The 22,454-nt window shown below is 36.2% G+C and overlaps 1 protein-coding gene across 1 annotated transcript; it reads left to right on the forward strand.

Annotated features, from left to right (window-relative positions):
• The first annotated feature begins 357 nt into the window (after positions 1-357).
• Positions 358-10,761, forward strand: LOC130240823 (alcohol dehydrogenase class-3-like). Its single transcript, XM_056472473.1, has 10 exons — positions 358-419; positions 1,819-1,875; positions 1,958-2,059; positions 2,172-2,322; positions 4,761-4,848; positions 4,956-5,175; positions 5,273-5,533; positions 6,947-7,079; positions 7,237-7,375; positions 10,370-10,761. The coding sequence occupies exons 2-10, from the start codon at positions 1,858-1,860 to the stop codon at positions 10,392-10,394; spliced, it is 1,137 nt and encodes a 378-aa protein (XP_056328448.1). The 5' UTR covers positions 358-419; positions 1,819-1,857; the 3' UTR covers positions 10,395-10,761.
• Positions 10,762-22,454: the final 11,693 nt, after the last annotated feature.

The raw sequence follows: 22,454 nt of genomic DNA on the forward strand, positions 1-22,454 counted from the left end.
ACGCAAGTGTGATGTCACACATGCGCAAAAGTTTCCGAATTTTCAGAATATAAAACACGTAATTTAAATCAGATTACAATGTTTAGAGTACATAGAAACAGATTTGCCATCAGATTCAATTCATCTGGATTGAAAATTGGCACATGTAAACATAGTGTGACATTTCTTTTTGCTACATATGATTTGATTGAATATTTATTAGTGCTTGATCATAATGCACATCTACACAAAGGTTTCCTTCGAAAACTGACTATGCTCAATGATGATGTGTGTCTGTTATCCAATCACATGCAGGCCGCAGTTTGTTCAGCTGCTGTATTGGTCAGTCATCCACGTGTTTTGAATCATATAGCAGCTGTGCCGTACAAAGTACACTAGTACCAGCAGGTCCTCTCCTGAGCCCTGACAAAAACAGCTCTGTAAGTTATTAATAGCATACAAACATTTGAAAACATAAAAGTGCATGCAGTCGTACGCTTCACTGATTGTGTTTTAAATATGTTCAAAAACTTGGGTACTTTAGAGCTTTGAAAGATAGTTCATGTTTAAATTTCAATGAACACAAAAAAGCATTTACTATAGTGTCTGAACTTGGATTATTTTATGATAATGTTTTAAATATATAAGAACTGTGTACTGTTTAATTTAAACGTTGAAGCATTATTCTGCTATGACAAGTTAGTGTACAACTTAAATCTACAGTATATAATGCAGTGCACTTGCATACTTCTGTAATTCTACCCCACAGAAACATGTAACAAATATGCAACCTCATGTCTATGCACACAGATACAAATATTAGTGAAATATCTAGGCTTTAACTGATATATGAACTGGCTCATATAGATAATTGCAACAGCATGACGATGAATGATGTTCCATGAGATTAAATTTAAAAGTAATACACGTTGCATGTAACTGGATGGTACAATACATTCTTATTGATATTAACAGAAAATATCACAAAAATGTAGTTATATGCAAAAGCATTATTTGCATTTTTAATTTTTCTTCATTTGTTAGAGAAGAGTGACATGGATTAGGGATGCACCGATACCAATACAAGTATCAGGTCGATACTGGGTTAAAATTCTCGTACTCGTATTGTACATGAAATGCTGATACCACGCACCGATACCACTCAACAGTATTTTACTATTTGGATGTGATTTGTTGTCCCACCTGACTTCAATGTATTATATATTATTAGCTTAGTCCTTCTAAACAATCTGTTTAAATGACATTATTAACAAATCGACACTGAAGAATAAACCGAATATGTGAGTATGCATATTTGTAACCGTATGTTAAGATAAAATCGCTTAAAACATTTTAATATTTTAGAGAAAGTAGTCAAAGTTTGCATAACCAACTAACTTATCCACCCACAACCATGTAGTTAAAGCTTTTGATCGCGAATATAACATAATTGGTAATCGGTAATAAGGTCTATTGATTTACAGGGTTATCAACAATGTGTGTATATTTATGGCTTGGCATAGCCTTCTGTTAAAGATTTAGTGTTCATTCTTGCTGCAGGCAAAAATAAAACCTCCTTTCAAATTAATTGCACTTTCATTGAAACCAAATCTAAGAAGTATCGGAATCGGTACTCGGTATCTGCGAGTACACAAATTAAAATACTCGTAATCGTATCAGTTTGTAGAAAAGTGGTACTGGTTCATCCCTAATATGCATCAGCAATATCATTTATTTATTTTGTTGTTCATCATTTCTAACTTACGGTGAAAGAATAAAAATAATAATAATACATTTACGCAAATTCCAGGACTTTAATGGTCATTTGGTTTCTTTTAGGAGGCTGATTATAAACTGTACTAAAAGATTGTGGTTACCATGGAAACTGAGGGAAAGGTAATTTTTGCCATCAAAGATTTTTTTTTTTTAAAGTAATATATCACATTAAGATATGATAAAATATGTTATCCACTCTAAGGTGATCAAGTGCAAGGCAGCAGTGGCCTGGGAACCTGGAAAACCACTGTCCATTGAGGATGTAGAGGTCGCTCCTCCCAAAGCACATGAAGTACGGATCAAGGTAAATCTATTACATTTCACTATAATACAACATTAATCTAAGATATTACTTTGATCAGTGGCAAGGCAGTATTTATTTATCAGCTCACTGACTATGCATTGACTCGTGTCAGATGGTGGCATCTGGAATATGCCATACCGACTGGACTTTCCTACATGAAGTTGGTAAAACAATGAATCCACAGCCTTTTCCTGTGGTTTTGGGGCATGAAGGGGCAGGAGTGGTGGAGAGTGTCGGTCCAGGTGTCACAAAGATGGCCAAAGGTAAGCTAACTTGACAGCTGTTCATATTTAACATTGGGAAAACTGAAATCTGAGTTCTCTTGCTTAAAGTTTACCAGGGTTTAGCAAATAATCCCAGGTGTTCGTATGCTGAGCTCCAATCCTAAACATTCATTCATTCATGCATTTTCCTTCGACTTAGTGCCTTATTTATCAGGGGTCGCCACAGCAGAATAAACCATTAACTATTCCAGCACATGTTTTATGCAGCAGATGCCCTTCCATCCGCAACCCAGTACTGGGAAATACTCTTACGCTTATTCACACATACATGCACTACGGCCGATTTAGCTTATTCAATTTACCTATAGCGCATGTCTTTGGACTGTGGGGGAAACCAGAGCACCCGGAAGAAACCCACACGAACACGTAGAGAACATGCAAACTCCACATAGAAATGTCAACTTTAACCAGCAACCTTCTTGCTGTGAGGTGACAGTGCAAACCATTGAGCCACCATGCCACCCCAATTCTAAACACTTATTTACAAATTTTTGGTGTCATTAGCCCCTTTCATTCATTCATTCATTCATTCATTTTCTTTTCGGCTTAGTCCCATTATTAATCTGGGGCCGCCACAGCGGAATGAACTGCCAACTTATCCAGCATATGTTTTATGCACTGGATGCCCTTCCAGCTGCAACTCATCACTGGAAAACACCCATACACTCTCATTCACACACATACACTATGGACAATTTTGCTTACCCAATTCACCTATAGAACATGTCTTTGGTCTTGTGCGGGAAACCAGAGCACCCGGAAGAATCCCACGCGATCACGGGGGAGAACATGCAAACTTCACACAGAAATGCCAACTAACCTAGCCATATCTCAAACCAGCGACCTTCTTGCTGTGAGGCGACATCGCTACCCACTACGCCACTGCGTCACCCATCATTATCCCTTTTCACATGTTAATAAATTGTTGTAAAATGACAGGAATGACTTTAGCGGTACATAAAAAATAAACAGTTCACACACTGCAGAATTCCAGAATTTTAATGGTAATGTTATGAATGCTTCTCATTCCATCAAATTTCTGGAACTCATTTTCTGGTATTTTTACTAATATTTTAAAAGGTCTGATGACTGTAATTTACCAGTATTTTCCTGTAAACGTGAAAGGGGCTATTGACTGTTTCATTGCAGCATTTGGCCTATTTACATAAACGCTGTAGCATCGACCTAGTAAAGTATTTTTTTTATTTAAAACTATTAAAGAAAATAAATAGTAGATAGTAGTAAAAATAGTATAATTTATAATTGTATTTTGTTCTACTTTATATTCATTATTTACAGCGATTCAAAATGTCAGGATATGATTATTTCAGGGTTCATACACATTTTTACTACAAACATTCCATGACTTTTCCAGGACTCTTCCAGTCCATTTTCATAACCTCATGTTTCATGTAATGTCTACATATACGTGGTAAATCATAAGAAAAACAATGAACATTTAAATTTATTACAGAATACCATAAAACACGCAACAATCTATTTGGTTTCAATTAATTTTTATATCTATGTAAAATAGGTGATGCTTACACAGCACTAAATTATGTGAGAGCATGTTTTTGGCCAAGAAAAGTGGTAAAAACAACTAACCTCCATTCCAGTATACAGATATTTGTCAAACTAATTTTAGATGCTGTTAATAGTTTGTTAAACTAGTAATAGTAGGTAAAACTACTTCTATTGTAAAGCCGCGATCACACTGCACTTTTCGCTCTATAGACTTCCATTCACAGGCATGCGAATGTGGCAGACCAGAAGTACAAGCACGTGCAACAATTTTCATCTTTCACTGCATTTGAAAGTTCAAGCTTGGTAAATTCTTACCTGCGAAATCACATCACGTGATTGTGTGAGACCAATAGAACATAGATAAAATAAGAAATTTTAAATATGGAGCAATCGCTCACTTTTATTGATGTCTAATCATATTGTTTAAAACTAACCCTTTTCGCAGCGACAAACAACAGAATTTTGCAAGCACAAGCTCTAGGGTAACCTCAGCTTAAGTTGCTTTAGACAAAAAGGTCTGCTAAATGACTAAATGTAAATGTAATTTCTATGACTTTTCCAAAACCTTGCGGGTTTTTCTGTTTTTCCAAAATTTTTCGAGGCCTGGGAAATGCCCTGTCAAAATTTTATGACTTTTCCTGGTTTTCCATTACCGTATGAACCCTGTTCTTTATTATCCTTTGCAAGAATATAAAAATTTAACTAAAACATGTTTAGTATAAAGGGCAACTGCAAATAAATAGAAAGATTAGCAGTGATACAAATTATAACATTAACATAGACATTAATAAACATAAGACACATTTACTATAAATACATCTGCTTTAAATAGTTTCAGTTTGAACTCAGATACTCAAAAACTGCAATATCATTCTACCATTTATCTACAGGTGATAAAGTTATTCCTTTAGTCGTGCCACAGTGTGGACAATGTGAACGTTGCCTGAGTCCAAAGACAAATCTTTGCTCCAAAAACTGGTGAGTTACTTTGACCGATGGTTGTGTCTTTTTTTCTTTTCTTTCCCTAAACATGTGCATTTGATTCATAAAGCAAGTGATCAAATAGATTCCTTTTTATTTCCAAGGGAGAAAACTCAGCAATGCCTTCTTGCTGATGGCACCAGCAGGATCACCTGTAAGAATCAGCAGGTTCATCAGTTTATTGCTATCAGCACTTTCTCTGAATATACGGTTGTGCCAGAGGACAATGTGACCAAGATTCACCCAGACGCTCCACTGGACAGAGTGTGTTTGCTGGGCTGTGGAGTTTCTACAGGATATGGGGCAGCAGTGAACACAGGCAAAGTGTGTATGATGTGCGATTTCTACTGGCATATTGACAAAAAATAACATCCTATTACCTTGTAGCATGTGTGATATTGTTTGGCATTGTCTTTCCCAGGTGGAATCTGGCTCCACATGTGCAGTGTTTGGTTTGGGAGCTGTGGGACTGGCAGCTGTCATGGGCTGCAAAGCTGCCGGTGCCACCAGAATCATCGCTGTTGACATCAATTCAGACAAGTTTGAGACCGCCAAGACATTTGGAGCGACTGAGTTTGTGAACCCTAAAGACCACAGTAAACCTATTCAGGAAGTGCTGAGGGAGCTGACCAATGGTGGGGTTGACTACGCTCTTGAGTGTGTGGGCAATGTGGGGGTTATGGTAAGTTAAAGGGGACCTATTAGTTTATTACCGTACCTGCCGAAGATAATGTCAAAGACTAAGAGATTAATTCTACTTAAGGTAGAATTTTAGGATGCACAAATAAACACTGTAGTCTGCATATAGATACCCTGCTTCTAAGCCACTTCTTTTGACATTTTCATAACATTAGTCCTGTTTTGAATATGCCACTATGTTGACAGGAACACAATCTCATTTTAATTTAAAGCAACTAAAAGAAGCACAGTTTAACCCAAAGCCTACAAGGGACAGTTCCAAAGAGTTATAAAACATTATTTGTGGGGTATTTTGAGCTGAATCTTCACATTCACACTCTAGGGAAAACAGACACTGCTCTTGTAAAAGGGGGCATAATAGATCTATTTTAAGGCACTGTAATTGTCACTACAAGAATGATTGGAGAAACTGAAACAATTATGGCACTGAGGTCCAATATCATTTGCTTTTTTCATCTGCAGGATATAAACAAAGACAGCCAATGAAAATCCATTGCTGAAACATTTATATAAGCAGATGACATAACTACAGAAAAGAATTCTGTGTTGACATGTATTGGCTTGATCTCTAATACACTCATTATCCACTTCATTATGTACCAAATATCTAATTAGCCAATAAAAAAGCAGTAGCTCAGTTCATAGGCATGTAGATATGATCAGAACAATCTGCTGATGGTCAGACTAAACGTCAGAATGGGATAAGGTTGTAAATAAAGATTTTATAATCTGATGAGTCTTAACTTCTGCTGGAACTTTTGCATGCCAAGGTCAAAATTCGCCATGAACAACATGAAAGCAATACTCAAACTTCCCTTATTTCAATGGTGGTGTTCGTGGCACACTTTAAGCCCTTTAATACACTTTGAGTCCTTTAGCACCATTTACATGCCATTGTCTACCTGAGAATTGTTGCTGATCATTTCCTTCACTTTTTAACCACAGTGTACTCATCTTGTGAAGACTACATCCAACAGAATAACAAGCTCATATCATCTCCAACTGTTAACATGACTATAAGTTCACTGCACTCAAATGACTCCAGTCACCAGATCTCAATCCAGTAGAGCACATTTTACATTTTTGGATGTGGAACAGGAGATTCATGGATTTCCAGGCAACAAATCTGCAGCTGTATGACAATATGAACAACAATCTCGGAGGAATTTTTACAGCTTGTTGCACATGAACATGAAGAATTTGCACATTTTCAAAAAAAATAAAAAAATAAAAATAACTCAGTTGTCTAACTCAGTACTAAGAGGTGTATATGTTAGCAGAGCTTATTTATTTCTAGAAATATATTTATCATCAAAGAGTTCACATTGCAAATTTGGGAAAAACATTACTGATTTGTATTTGTGTGTAAATGATGGACTGATGTATTTTTGGTCAGAGAGCAGCTGTGGAAGCCTGCAGTCCAGCAGGAGGAGTCTGTGTGATGGTGGGCTGGACCCGGATGGGGGAACTAACCCTGGTCTCTGAGGATATTCTGCTGGGAAAAACTTTGAAAGGCTCCTATTTTGGTGGTAAAAGCATTTCTGATCAATTCAAATATCACTTATAGTGGTGTACTGTATGTTGCAGGTGCAGTACCAAGTTGATGTGATGTGGAGAATATGGCTGTTTATTAATAAAGATTGAGTATTTTTTGTTAACGTCCATATACTTCCTATTTGTTGACAGGTTGGAAGAGTGTTGAGGCAGTCCCCAAGTTGGTGCAGGAGTATCTGAGCGGGAAGATTCTGCTGGATGAGTTTGTGACTCACAGAATGACTCTAGATCAGATTAACCAGGCCTTTGATCTCATGATCACCGGAAAAAGGTCAGTATTCTGCTTACAGCAGAGCAAAACATTGCCACACTATCATAAGGCTAAGATTTTTTTCAGCATAATAATGATATGTCTTATGCCACATTCAGAAGAATGTCTTTGTTATGGAATCTAATAGTTTTGTAATAAATCAAGTGAAATTTTTACACATTGGTTTAGACGTTGGTTCAGTGTGCTAAAAATATAAATTGCAATATAAATATAAGAGTATTGCAATGCTACTGTACTGTACACTATACTTTGTGGTAAATAAATGATGTTTGATTATGCTAAATGCAGAAAAAAATTGCTATAATTTTACAAGTAATTTTTATGTTGTAAAATAAAAAAAAAATACTCAAATTTATGTCCCATTATCATTAAGTGTAATAGATATACAGTTGAAGTCAGAATTATTAGCCCCCCTTTGAATTTTTTGTTTTTTCTTTTTTAAAATATTTCCCAAATGATGTTTAACAGAGCAAGGAAATTTTCACAGTATGTCTGATAATATTTTTTCTTCTTAAGAGAAAGTCTTATTTGTTTTATTTCGGCTAGCAGTTTTTAATTTAAAACCATTTTAATGTCAAAATTATTAGCCCCTTTAAGCTATATTTTTTTTATATTCTACAGAACAAATCATCGTTATACAATAACTTGCCTAATTACCCTAACCTGCCTAGTTAACCTAATTAACCTAGTTAAACCTTTAAATGTCACTTTAAGCTGTATAGAAGTGTCTTAAAAATATCTAGTAAAATATTATTTACTGTCATCATGGCAAAGATAAAATAAATCAGTTATTAGAAATGAGTTATTAAAACTATTATGTTTAGAAATGTGTTTAAAAAATCTCTCTGTTAAACAGAAATTGGAGAAAAAATAAACAGGGGGGATAATAATTCTGACAAAGGTGGTCCGTGGAATTCAAAATATCAAAACCCTCTGTTTTAAAATAATAAAAACAACTTCTTACTGACAAATAGGGTAAAATCTAGTGCTTTGAAGGATAGTGGCAAAGTATAAAGAATTAAAAGTGACAATTAATAAGTTTCTTTTAACATCATCAAATGAGTCTTGTGATAAATATGCCTGACAAGACTTTTTGATACACTATTGTTATAGTAAAAATGTTTGCTCACAAAAAATATATTTTAGAATCTTATTACACATGTTGTTATGATGGTTGAAACTAGGTCTGTCACGATAGCTATTTTTTGTTGTACGATGTCTTGCACCAAAATATATTGCGATAAACAATATTATTGTAATTTTAAGACCATTTTATGCCACTCATTATATAATGCCAGAATGACAATGTAATATCATCACAATGCAAGTACAGTCTTTCAAAAAACACATAATATTTTATTCTTAAAAATATTTCCTTTAATTAAAGTCATTTTAACAATTTAATAATCAGGCATTGGAATCAGAATGTGAAAACACCTATGCTAAATAAATAATAATAAATATTAGCAAGAAAGTGCAAGGTATAAAGTAGCAGAGGCTGTGACATCTGGTACCAGATCTATTTTCAGTTGTCAGACACCAACATGAAAATATACTATAGTAAATTATTGTGTTTTTTTAACCACACACTAAAAAAAAATAACCAATTGGATGAACTAATTTTAATGAGGATTTCCATCCAATAAATGTGTTTAGCGCCAAAAAGAAAAACTATTTACACGATTAAATGCAATTAAGTTGGTCCAACATGATTTGATAAAATAAAAGTTTAAATAATTTGTATTTGTATTTAACTTAAACTCAAAGGTCTGATAATATCATGTATGTCTGTTATGTGTTGTTATTTTGAAGTCTCTTATTTTTATTTGAAGTTATCCTAAATGAACTAAAAGAGCAATTTTTAAGCATATTTGATGAGTTACACATACAGTAGATTGAGAATAATCTCTGAACTAATTTTCGGACAGTTATTGCTCACTGAGCAAATCTACATTTTTGCTAATTAAGCTGCCAACACCCAAAGCATGCTTCTGCGAGATGGTAATCTCAAAACAAAGCATGAAAATCTTCTAAATCTTCAAACTGAAGTAAAGATTAAAGTCTAACAAGTGTTTCTGTACTTTAAACACCTAAGATTACTTTTATTGCCAAAATTTCTCTCTCTTCATCCAATCCTACGCAAAACATGCTGTGAACTACAAATCCCCTAACCAGGTAGTTGGACCAACACAATTCCTTCATGTTGTCCCAACACAAAATGCTTAAGTTAACTTAATGATTTACAAATTTAAGTGGACTGAACACAAAACAACTAATACATTAGCCAAAGAAATTGGAAGAATTGTGTTGTTTCAGCTCATTTTAAACAGGTATTTTGAACAAGCATTTTACTCATATTTCTTTAGTGTACTGACACACTGACACCTCCAATAGATATAGAGATGTTGCTCATTCATTCATTCATTTGCTTTTCGGCTTAGTCCCTTTATTATTCAGGAGTCGCCACAGCGTAATGAACTGCCAACTTATCCAGCATATGTTTTATGCAGCGCATGCCCTTCCAGCTGCAACCCAACACTGGGAAACACCCATAAACCTGCAATCACACTCAAACACCACGGCCAATTTAGCTTATTCAATTCACCTATACCACATCTTTGGACTGTGGGGGAAAATGGAGCACCCGGAGGAAACCCACGCAAACATGGGGAGAACATGCAAACTCCACACAGAAATGCCAACTGACCCAGCCGGGGCTCGAACCAGCGACCTTCTTGCTGTGAGGCGATCGTGCTACCCACTGTGCCACCATTACGCCCGAGTTGTTGCACAATCAGCTAAAATGTTGCTAGAATTTTTTTTTTTTTTTTATGTATGGGACGATATATATTGCATCAGCAAAAATTATTAGGTCATGTCCATGTGTTGTGTGATAAGTCAATATATTGAATATTGTGAAAGGCCTAGTTGAAACCCCCTTTTTTATCTCTGAACAATATTTCAGATCTAAAATTGTTTGTCTCTTATTTCCAGTATTCGCACAGTGATCCAGATGTGAGATGAAGGAATGAAGATCTGCCTCAAACAGAACAGTATTTACAGTACATTCAGACATCACATCCATCACAGAAGAATCGATGTTTTATCATAAAATGCACTAAAGCTGCATAGATCTCAACAGTTCAGATCACTTCTGTCCCAAATCCTTTTTAACATAATTCATTATGCACATAAATATCTTATCACACACAAACACTATTGTTTAACATGTACTGTAGAGAGAAGCTTCTGTTCACTATCCTACCAGTAGATGGCAAGCTTGTACTACCAACCGTCCTCATTGACTCCCTTTGTCTCTCTCTTCGTTCTCAGTTTTCTCCAGTCAAACATTTATTATTAAATTTCACTGAGGCTTGGCTGAATAAGTGTTCTTGTGCTTATGTTCCACGTCGTTTACAGAGCAGCCCACCAGGACTCCATGCAGTCTCTTAAATGTGCACCACGATTGCCCTTTGAAACCACTATCCACTAGTTCTCGTCTACAATAATATCATCAAACGAGCCTTCGCCGCTTTCCAGCAGAACACGGAGAAGCCTCTAGAAAAACAGAAAGAATTTTGTCATAGGGAGATGGATGTGTGCGTGTCACCAGGGGTTGAAGAAACATGCAGCTGATCGCGGGTTGCATTTTGACCTTGGTAATATTATATATTGATTTAATATAGCATGCTCTTGAGGGTTTGAATAGCAGTTGTGGCCTGTCAGAGCCCGAGACAAAAGGCCGGCTGGGGAATGTCTCTCCATGATGAACTGGGATGGCTGTCCAGGAATTTGCTTTATTGTAGCTCCATTCAGATCAAATGAATACTCTGGCAGATTCCCCTCCCCGTTCTCCATCTTTACGTCAAATGGAAAAAACGAAGCAAAGTCTCCCTCACGTTTACCCAGCCCCTGCCCATATTGTGCAATCAATCAGAGATTTACAGATTCCACTGCTCTTTCTACTGAGACCGAGAACCATCGCTGAAAAATGGAGACATCAAAAGATTGAAGACGAGTAGCGACAGGTGCTTGTTCAGTGCGCTCATTTGTGGATGCATGGAGATGAATGTGCGAAGGCCTAGCATGTGGATGACTCCATATCTTGAGTTTTCTCATCCATTAAGCTTTTCTCAAATGTCAATTTAATTTGATTAAATTCATTTACACAAAACTGTCTATTAAGTTATTTGGACTGATGTTATTCAGTTCTTGGCTTTGCAATGGTGCAAATTTTTTTGTATTTGTGATTTGTCACCTGCTTTGAATGTTATCACTCGATTGGATGGGCATTATCAGTGATTATCAGCTGATAGATTTGGCCATTTATTGGCCTTCTGCGCCTACTGGTAGGCTCAAAAGGCTGTTATCATTCATCTATATGGTTAATCAGCTCTACTAATAGAGAAGACTCCAGATCTGTTTTTACATCACTGTGATGGTTGGGTTTAGGGTTGGGTAGGGGTAGACGTTAATAAAATACAATTAATGGTACATTTAAAATAACATAAATAATTCTCGTGGTTAATCAGCTATACTAATAGACCAATTACCATGCTTGTAAACAATCAGGATGCGCGCGCAGGGAGGTGGCAGAAAAAAACCGGGAGCTCTCGCATTTACAGCAAGGGAATGACATCCGATGCGGTACAGAGTTTGTTGTTGTCTTAGTAATAAGATATATTGATTACATATCATATATATTATTTACATAATGCTTTCAGCGTATTATAATAGCTTGCCACCCAGTGATGAGCAGTGTGATTCGGCGATAGCACCCTCCCAATGGATATTGGATAAGACGAAATGGCCAAGCATCCAGCCACAAATATACAATCTTATCGAGGCTGATTTTACAAGAGAGAAGTTAGATCTACAAGTCTTTGGATGCCAACAATGTTGTTCTGTATGGTCATGTGCAAGAAATAATGCTCCATGATTAACAGATTCAACACTATATAGTGCTAAAAACCGAGATTCTGCCTAGCCAAAGACAAGGAGAGAAGACGAAACTGTACCTGAAGGCCTGGAGAATTAAACATCAACAAGCAAAACGACTGCATTCTGACAGAGAACTGCACCTTTACGGCAGGGTATGTGAACTTACACATAAAGGTAAAGTTGGTTTTATATTCGCACATTTGGACTTTCTCCTTAATAATATAATTTCATAAAAGTATTATTTGCAAACTCTAAATAGCGAAATCATATTAGCAGCCAATGACTATCAAAGTACAACACTGTTCACAGTCAAATAAACAGTGTTAATGTTGTTTTCAAGTCACACTTGCAGGTTATTTCAGACCGAATATTCAAAGTGCTGTGGTAAACAATATAGAGAGTGTCACAAGTTGTCACTGAATGTAAGTGTGAATATAAAACCAATTTTCCCTTAATAACTTAAACTTTCACATTTAATTCTTAGCATTCAGTGTCCGCAGTTTAATTAACCATATGTAACTGTTTTTGCTGAAATTATTTCAAAAACGAGTAATGTGTATGATTCAGCATAGCGTGAACTTATCTGATATAACATGAGAACTGCAGAGTCCAGCATTTCTAATTAGGTCGTCACTTCATTCAGCTCCCTTTTAGCCAAAGACGTCTGCAGTTGGTATTAAAGCAGTGTGGTGTATGGCAAAAGTTAATTTTTCTATTTTTGGACTTGAATTTGGCATCCTACCACACAACACGACATCTTTACTATTGCAGCCTGTCTTTTTTTGCAACCGGGGATCCGTGTGACGTAGGTTGGTAATTGGTCTATAGAGAAGACTCCAGATCCAGATCTGTTATTACATTACTGTGATGGTTGGGTTTAGGGCTGGGGTAGGGGTATAGATGTTAATAAAATACAATTAATAGTGAATTTAATAGATAATATAAATATTCCCTACTGGCCCATATCTATCAGCTGATAACCAATGATAATGCCTGTTCAATCGAGTGATAATCAGCTGGATTTGTAGCATCAGTGTAGTGATGTTATTTAATATGCAGAGAGCAGTATGTTGTGAAATTCTACAGTGGTGCTTTTATCTCTGTAGTGCAAATTAGCTGTAAAAATGTGCTGAACTTTTGAAAAGACGACCGATTGATTGAAATAAGTTGGTCAGGCTTATTTGGAAGAAAGCACAAATGGACTAGATGCTTTGCACATTTACATCTACGTGCATTTACATGACACCATTGTCAAGTAAAATTGTAAAACTTTTTTTTCCTCAATTATTAGCTTTTTAGACCTGAAAATGTCTTTTAGAGTGAAATAATTGTAAATTGAGACCATTATCATCCCTGGGTGAACTATAAATTACAATTTTGTGAAAAATATGACCTTATGCACATGCCTATTAATATTACTACAAAGAATTGAAATCCAAAACAAAACATCACAATCTTCTGTCCTGGCATGGATAATAGAGCATTGCTGTGGGGAATAAAAAAAAAAAGAACTTCAGTAAAACACATTTAAACTAAAACATTGTGAGTTTTTAGTACATTGTAAACACTCTCACTCTTTTTAAGAGCAACTCAGCACAATGAGCATATTTTTGTATGTTAATTTTAAGCCATCGTTCCCAAGAGAACTCCAAAATCCCAAGAGAACTGGTGAATTGGTCCTTTTTTCCTATTTAGTCTTTTTATTGTAGTGACTACACTGAAAAAAATGATTCAAAGATGATTCCTTGGATTCACTAATTTGTTATGTTAAATGTTTGTAAAGAATTTATTTGGGCTGAATTTAAACAAACAAATGAAGTTGAACATTACTAAATTGAATTTGTTTGATTAAATTTAACACATATAAATTGTTTGCAACAACTTTGCAGAAATATTTTTTCACTGTATTTTTTGTAATCTACAAAGTGCAATCTATAATATTATTAAAAACTATTTATGTATGAAAACGTTTATAGTCAAATAGTAAGAATTTTATAGAACATTGTTCACTTACATTGAATTTAAAGGCACCAACGATGTATTTTAAACTATGCTTATTCAGTTTACACATCTTATACGTCTTATGTTGTGCACTTTCTTTTTTTCAGGCACTTCCAAAGCCACATATCTGAGCTTGACTCACACTCCATCAACTACAATATAATAAGATAAAAAAAAAACTATTATTATTATATACTGTATATACATACAATTATATACTGTATATACATACAGCTGAAGTCACAATTATTAGCCCTGTATATTTTGTTTTCCAATTTCTGTTTAACGAAAAGAAGATTTTTTTCAACTCATTTATAAATACAATAGTTTTAATAACTCATTTCTAATAACTGATTTATTTGATCTTTTTCATGATGACAGTAAATAATATTTTACCAGATATTTTTCAAGACACTAGTATTCAGCATAAAGTGCAATTTAAAGGCTTAACTAGGTTAGTTAGGCAAGTTAATTAGGCAAATCATTGTATAATGATGGTTTCTTCTGTAGACAATAAGAAACAAATTTGCCTAAAGGGGCTAATAATATTGACCATAAAATGGTTTTAAAAATGAAAAACTGCTTTTATTCTAGTCGAAATAAAACAAATTAGACTTTCTCCAGAAGAAAAAATAGTATAGGAAATACTGTGAAAAATTCCTCGCTCTGTTAAACAGCATTTGGGAAATATTTAAAAAAGAAAAAACAACGACTTCAACTATTATATATAAATATAAATGTGACTTTGTGCCAACATAAACAAGTCACATTATGATAAACATGGTGACCTTTGACTGGGCTGCCCTGTGTGTTTTTCATCAATGTGATTGACATATAAATAGAAGGTAGAGTCAAATAAAGTAATGGAGTATCTGATTCTAAAGAAGAATAACGATTTGTCCTGTGTGCTTACCATGACAGATATGAGACATATTCCTCTCACATGAGCTCGGTCCAGGCAAATATCAGGCATTTACCCTGCCAAATGTGTAGTCAGCACCGTGCATCATTCCGACAGACACGACAGCTTCATAAGGAAAATTGACAAACAACGGAAATGCCAGCATAGGTAAATATTGCTGAGCAAATATAGCCTGGAAGAGAAAAAATGTCAAAGGGGCTGAGTTGCCTTCCTCAATATTTAGATGGGGATCAAAAGATTTCTCCCTTAATTATTATATTTAATGTGAGCGAGGGTGTTCAAATGTGTGTGGGGGGAGCACCTATGCGTGTGACACCTCTAGGCGGTGGTGTGTAGGTTCTAGTGCCAAATAACTTCGGTCACCATATAAGATCATAAGAACCAATTGTGCTTGTCTTTTTCAGCATTATCATTTCTTCTGAAAGCCTTAGGAAAAATAAAATTGTTCCAGCATTGAAATAGACTCCTATACTTTAATTGTCTAGGGTTGTTAGACAAACCGTTAAACATGTTGAAGGTCTCTTTTAGCTATTCTGTTAACTATAAATAATTTTGCAACTACATGTCACATCTATAGAGTATTCATAGGCTGATAAGGTTTGTGTTTGGTGTAGGTACGGTTAGAATAATAAGTATACATCAACTTCTGTAATAGAATAGATACACCTGGCTTCAAGAGACATGCTAACAATTGGTCTGTAGCATTCTTGTTAGCATGCCAGAAATGCCTGTTCAAATCCTGCTCAGAACCAGAGGGGGGTTACGTTGGTGCCGTGACCCAGATCAGCGAAAGGTTTAGTGGACTTGGGCTTCATGAGACTGGCACAATATTTGACATTTTAACAAAACATATGCATTTTCTCTCATGTAAGAATTCTCTATAATTCTTTTATCAGTAGCTGGGTTTCCATCCTACTGTTAAGTGAATCCTTTCAAAGTTGGCCAAAAATAAAGAAATAATTTGTTAGAACGGCAGACTGTAGTATTGGTGACAACCTATTAACCAACTGTAAACATGGCATGCATAATGTAAACATTTGATTAGTTATGTGGGTGTAATATCTGCTACATCAGAGTTTATTCGGTTTGTACATTTTCATCTCCCATTATTTTCACTGACTGCACAAGTCTAAAACCTTAAAAACAAGCCAGGGGGGGGGTTCTGGTGGTTCGAAAGATCCATCTGCTATAGACAAAGTCCAGAATTTGTCCTATTCATGAGCTCATTTCCAGCAATATTTTAAATTCGAAACAAAACTTAACAGGCAGCCAGTGTAAGGAGGATAAAATTAGGGTGATATGATCATATTTTCTAGACCTGGTAAGAACTCAGTTAGCTGCATTTTGTAGCCAGCGAACAGAGCATTACAGTAATCCAGCCTAGAAGTCATAAAAGCATGGACTAGCTTTTCTGCATCTGAGATGGATTGCATACTTCGTAACTTAGCGATATTTCTCAGATGAAAGAAGGCAGTTTTTGTGACATGGGCTATATGATTTTTAAAAGTTAAATTGCTGTCTAATATGACACCCAGATCTTTTATAGTAGAACTAATACTAACTTTATATCCCTCCAATTGTAGTTTAAGAGAAGGAAAATGTTGGTCATCCAGTCTTAAACATCTTTAATACACTCAGTTAGCTTAGACAGTGCAGACGTCTCATCAGGTTAAGTTCAGAATTTTAACTTTCAGAATTAATATGGAATTAGAGATTATGTAAATGCAACCAGTAAATGGCTTGTAACGTATAACTATCTGGTGCAAAAGCCGCTATAATCAGTAGATTGTCTGTTGGAAAGCATTGAATTAAAGCATAAATCAATATTACGCAGATGCTCAAGTAATACTCTGCTAGTTAATGTAATTTCTAATAGTCAATAAATGATCTCAAGGGGAGCATTAAAATAAAGTGTAATCCACATTTCTACCCGGGTGGCCCTGGCTTTAAAGAAAGAGACTCAAACCACGTCCTGTAGGATCTGGGCCAGAATCTTCCAAGCGTGACCGTGAACGACATTGCGCAAACTGAGAGACAAATCCCATGATTCATTAGGTCTGAATGCAGCAAAAACGCATTTGTAATGCCTTTGAAATGTAAATGTATTTATGTCAGTTTACTTAGTAATTGCAGTGATTCATGTGCACAGGTAAATCAAGATTTGTCAAGACGGAGACTTTGTCAGTTGGTATTCCTCTCATGTGGAAATACAATTGAGCAAATAAAACGTCATTGTGTCTTGTGCAAGTATGAACAACCGAGTCAAGATTCATTGCATGCTGAATGTTTGTTTGAAGTTTGTTTCTGTAGTGCTCAGGCATAAAATTCAGTTTGGCTGTCTGTATTCTTTGGCGTTTCTTTGCTCTGAGAGGCGCGCTTCTTTTAGGTTTCCTACTTTGAGCTCAAAGGGTTTTGCCAGAGAACATGAACAAACACAACCTCTGGATTGTCTTAATTGACGGTACACTCAAGCTTCAGTGGCAATGCTACCTGAGAAAGAGAGGCAGACAGCGCACACACAAAAAGAGCGAGAGTTCAGAGAAAAAGACAGTGGCCTAGTTCAGATGAACACAAAGCCCAAACTGCCATGGAAGAATGCGTCCCTAAGTCGAGGAAAGACCACCCTGGTAGAGGCCCTGTTTTAGCAGTAAATCCGGGCCATTAGTGTTAATGCCAGCCAATGCCTCAGACATCCCCAGCCTAAAGCTCAACACAGCAAACCCGGATCCAGTGACACAGTCCTGGCTGCTCTAGCAAGGGAAACCCCTTATCAGACGTGCCTGGAAGGGTTAGGAGAGGTCAGCAATACCGAAGTTGCACACCTGCACCGCAGCCGATCTCCTTGTTTGAAGTTGGTTGACGTTGGATTAGCAAAGCCTTTTGGAGAATTATAATTACTCGGCTGGTGAAATGACGGCATATCCACTTCATTAAATGAAATGAGCCTCTCATTCTTGTAGGGTTGTAATTTTATGACAAAAGCAGTGCTGGGGAATCTATTTTGGAACTATAATGGTACCACTAACCTTAACGTAAAAGTCTAGTAATACTCTACTGAGGGTTTGTTTACACAATAAGAACATACGAAAAACAGAAATGTTTCTCCTTTGAGATTTTTTACAAGTTTTGCATGGAAACAACAGAGGTGTTAAATAATCACATAGATGAGCATAAATGACTAAAAATAGTATAATATTCCAACGCTATTCTGAACTTTTTGATTTAGTGGCTAATTTGTATGAACTTAAAAAATCTCATTTAAATAATTTAGTACGATTTGCTTATCCCCCAATGACGTTTGGGTTTAGGTGTGGGGTTTGGTGCTACGCCTCCTTTTCGTACTACTAAACTTGTACGAATTAGTATGAATTAGCCACTAAACTGACAGAACGTAAAATACTTACGTTGAAATCAGGCTAAATATTCATGCAAGGCCTGTGGAAAACAGTTGTTTTTCGAATACTATTAAATAAAACATACTGCCCGCCTCACATACTGTTTTTCACATATGATAGAAAAATATCCCACATGGAAAGAATCTGTATGAGAATATATGTGCATAAATGAAACCTACATGCAGTATAAATGCACTTAAATGATAATATATATGCTGCATATATGCGTATATTTGTTACATGTAGGCAAAATTGAGGTGCATACAGTATATGTGCATATGCAGGCCATTTAGGTCTCCTGTATTGCTTCTTTATCTACACATATAAGCCCTATACAGTATGTACATACAAGATATGTTTCCTATATAGTTCATATCTCATATTGGCAATTGTCATACATGATGACTAGCTCATATTTTCTATTATCAAGACAATAACTAAGCAAAAAATGCAAAAAAACGTATGAATGTGCGAACACTTGAAATTGGTATCACATGTAATTGGCATGTTATGGAATTTAACTATGGCAACACGGAAAGAACCTATATAAACATTTATGTTTTAAAAAAGGTTTTGATAGGTTTTAATATATGTGACATTTATAAAATCATAAAAAAAAATTGCCGTTTTCCTATATTTTATGTACATATATGTATTGGGCGTTATGCTATATTCTGTGTACATATAATATAGGAAAACGGCAATTTTTTTTATGTCACATATGTTAAAAACCTATATTAAATCCTATTTTAAAACATATATGTTTATATAGGTTCTTTCTGTGTTAGGCAGTGTGTGATTTTGGATGGACAAAGGTCTAACTTAATTCCAAACCTAGCCTACTAGTTCAGAGTTCTTTTTTCGAACCCCCAGTTTTACATTAGCATGTTGAGCTCAGATTCAAACTTGGAATCTAGAGCAAAAATACACTGTAGACTGCTCAATTTGGGTAACATATGGACCAACCCAAAAATTTGGTTAAAATCTAATTTACAAAAATGTACCCAAATCATTGGGCTAGTCCAATATTTAGGCTACAAATATAATTTACAAATGTAACCCAGTTGTTGGGTTGGTTAATATGTTAGCCAAATTTAAGTTAAAAAAATTTTAAGTTGTACTATGTTTGAAAGCATAGTTTTAGTAAGAAGTTAAGGCCCGTTTCCACCAAGCATGATAAATATTAAGATAAGAGTAAAGATAGAGTTCTAAAAAGGGTTTTACATTTAAAACAACAGCAGAGTTCAGACCACAACTGTAATGATAAACGTGTAGAAAAACAATATCATTGCGTTATCTTTCAGAATATTTTTTTGTCAGCTAATGAGTGATAAAACACTGACAGCCAGTCAGAATCCATCAAAATATAAGGTGGAGAAGCACTGCTTGATATTAAGCCCTCTTTTCACGGATTATTAAAGAAAATAACTAACTAAAAAATGTTACACCATGGGAAAATAAAAATACAAGGAAGTAAATCTCTAATTCTTGAAAAAAGTATTGAGACAAAGCTAAGGTTTGTTTGTTTGCGATGACGGTTTGCTAATGCTCATGTAGAGAATTTGAGGTCATGTTTTGTAAGACCTGAGAAGGGACACAACAAAACCGCATATTTACACATCACCAAAATAGATGGTTGGCATTCAGGTCAGAGGAGCGGTTGCGCAATTGCAGTGTTAAGAAACATTGTCGGGTTTGTAGCATGAATGGGATGAAGGGCCTCAGCACCCATGATTCTCTGCATGTTTTGTCTGCAATGACAAAGTCTTGCCAAACTAAACTGACATGCGCAGATAAATATGTTTGTTGCAATTTACCCAGACATGTTTCACAGAAAGACTTGGGTGTGGAGGGATAAATAAAAGAAAAAATTAGCAACACCACTCTGTCTGCCTCCCACACGACAGATACAGACGACACTGGAGACATTTAGAATATATGCTGTCTGTTACCTTCAGCTAAGCCTGGCCTTAGGTTCAATAGCTCGCTGGCTTAAATCTTACACCATATGCTGCTTGGAGATTTCCAATGGATTTGTCATTTTATCTGCTGATCTACAGATTCACCACATCAAGATCTGCAGTAAGAAGAAGAAAGAAAGATGGCACAAGACAATGGTTTTCAATGGAAGGTCAACACGCAGAGTTTTTTTGGGGGGGCTAAAACCAAAGAAGAGCATTTATTGAATATGAACGTTTGCTTATGGGGGAGCAATGTGTGTGTTTAAACCTCATACCGGGAGTGCCTTCGGGAGGCTTGATCTATTTAGCAAATATCGAACGCTTCCCCCTCAGGTGGTCGGAAACCTTTCCCGCTCATGCTTGCTTACATTTTAAAATCCCTAAGAGCAAATATAAGCAGCGGCAGATTTGCTTAATATCAACTCTGCCACAAAACACACACCCGTGAAATGTCACCACGGTCCCCAGGTACAAAGTCAAAATATAAAAAAGTCAAACAAGCAGGGTGCGAGGCATGTTTAAGTTGGGGAAGTGGGCCTACACGTCCTCTCGGCTGATTATCAGCGCACACGGAGCTTATCTCACGAGGGGACTAATAACTATGAAAGGACGACATAAAAGAAGAAACAAACAAGCCTGTTTAATTGACAATATTTGAGGTGAAGGTAATTGAGGTGGCCCTAGTGTGCACAGCATCCATAATGAGACGTTAAAGGAAGACCTACTAATAAAGAAGCCATAGCTAATCTTTTAAACAAACATGGGTACTCCACTAACACGGCTACTTGCTGTCTGATCATACATTATGTATATTTTTCCAGCCCACTTTTGACTTTGGGTGCGCTCTTGAGTTGGGTTCATCTTTAAACACATCGCTCTCCTTCCCTTCTTGGGTAACTTTAATTAGCAGGGGTCTCGGATAGCGTCTCTCACGAGGGGAGATGGGCTAAATTCTCAAAACAAACAGAGCCACACTGGCTTCCCGTTCTGTGTCTTTTCATCGCCTCCTGGCTGGCCTGGGCAGCCAGTGGCACAGAGCAGCAGAAGGGGGCCACACATGGTGTAAGTAAACACTCATAATTGCATTAGATCCCCCCCTGTGAATATGTAATGCCTTCTCAATACCGGAGTGCTAGAGGACAGATCTTTCACTTTTTTCCCTAGTACAAAGACCTTCTCGTCTGAGAACTTTGCCACGCTAATTTGCGAATAAAATGAGAAAATAAAATGGTCAGTTTAGATGGGGGCGTGGAATATTTTCATTTTTAAATGTATGCTTAAATGCTCACCTAAAAACTGCTGACTTGCCATCATTTATTCATTCATTCATTTTTCTTTTGGCTTAGTCCCTTTATTAATCTGGGGTCGCCACAGCCTAATGAACCACCAACTTATCCAGCAAATGTTTTACGCAACAGATGCCCTTCCAGCTGCAACCCATCACTGGCAAATATCCATACACACTCATTCACAAATATACACTACGGACAATTTAGCCTTCCCAATTCACCTTTAGCGAATGTTTTTTGGACTTGTGGGGGAATCCGGATCACCCAGAGGAAACCCACACGAACACGGGGAGAACATGCAAACTCCACAAAGAATTGCCAACTGACCCAGCCGAGGCTCAAACCAGTGACCTTCTTGCTGTGAGGCGATCGTGCTACCCACTGCACCACCGTGACTGACTTGCCATCATGTTGCTCCAAAATTGCATAACGTTTTGATAAAAATTGAAGTCAATGAAATCGAATGCTATTTGGCCAAACAAGGCAATGGAAATAAGTACATTGGAATACATTTTTGCAAAATGAAAAATACATTGCTCTGATTACATTTCGTTACACGTTTCAGATGAC

Source organism: Danio aesculapii, chromosome 14, assembly GCF_903798145.1.
Source record: "Danio aesculapii chromosome 14, fDanAes4.1, whole genome shotgun sequence".
Classification (NCBI taxonomy): Eukaryota; Metazoa; Chordata; class Actinopteri; order Cypriniformes; family Danionidae; genus Danio; species Danio aesculapii.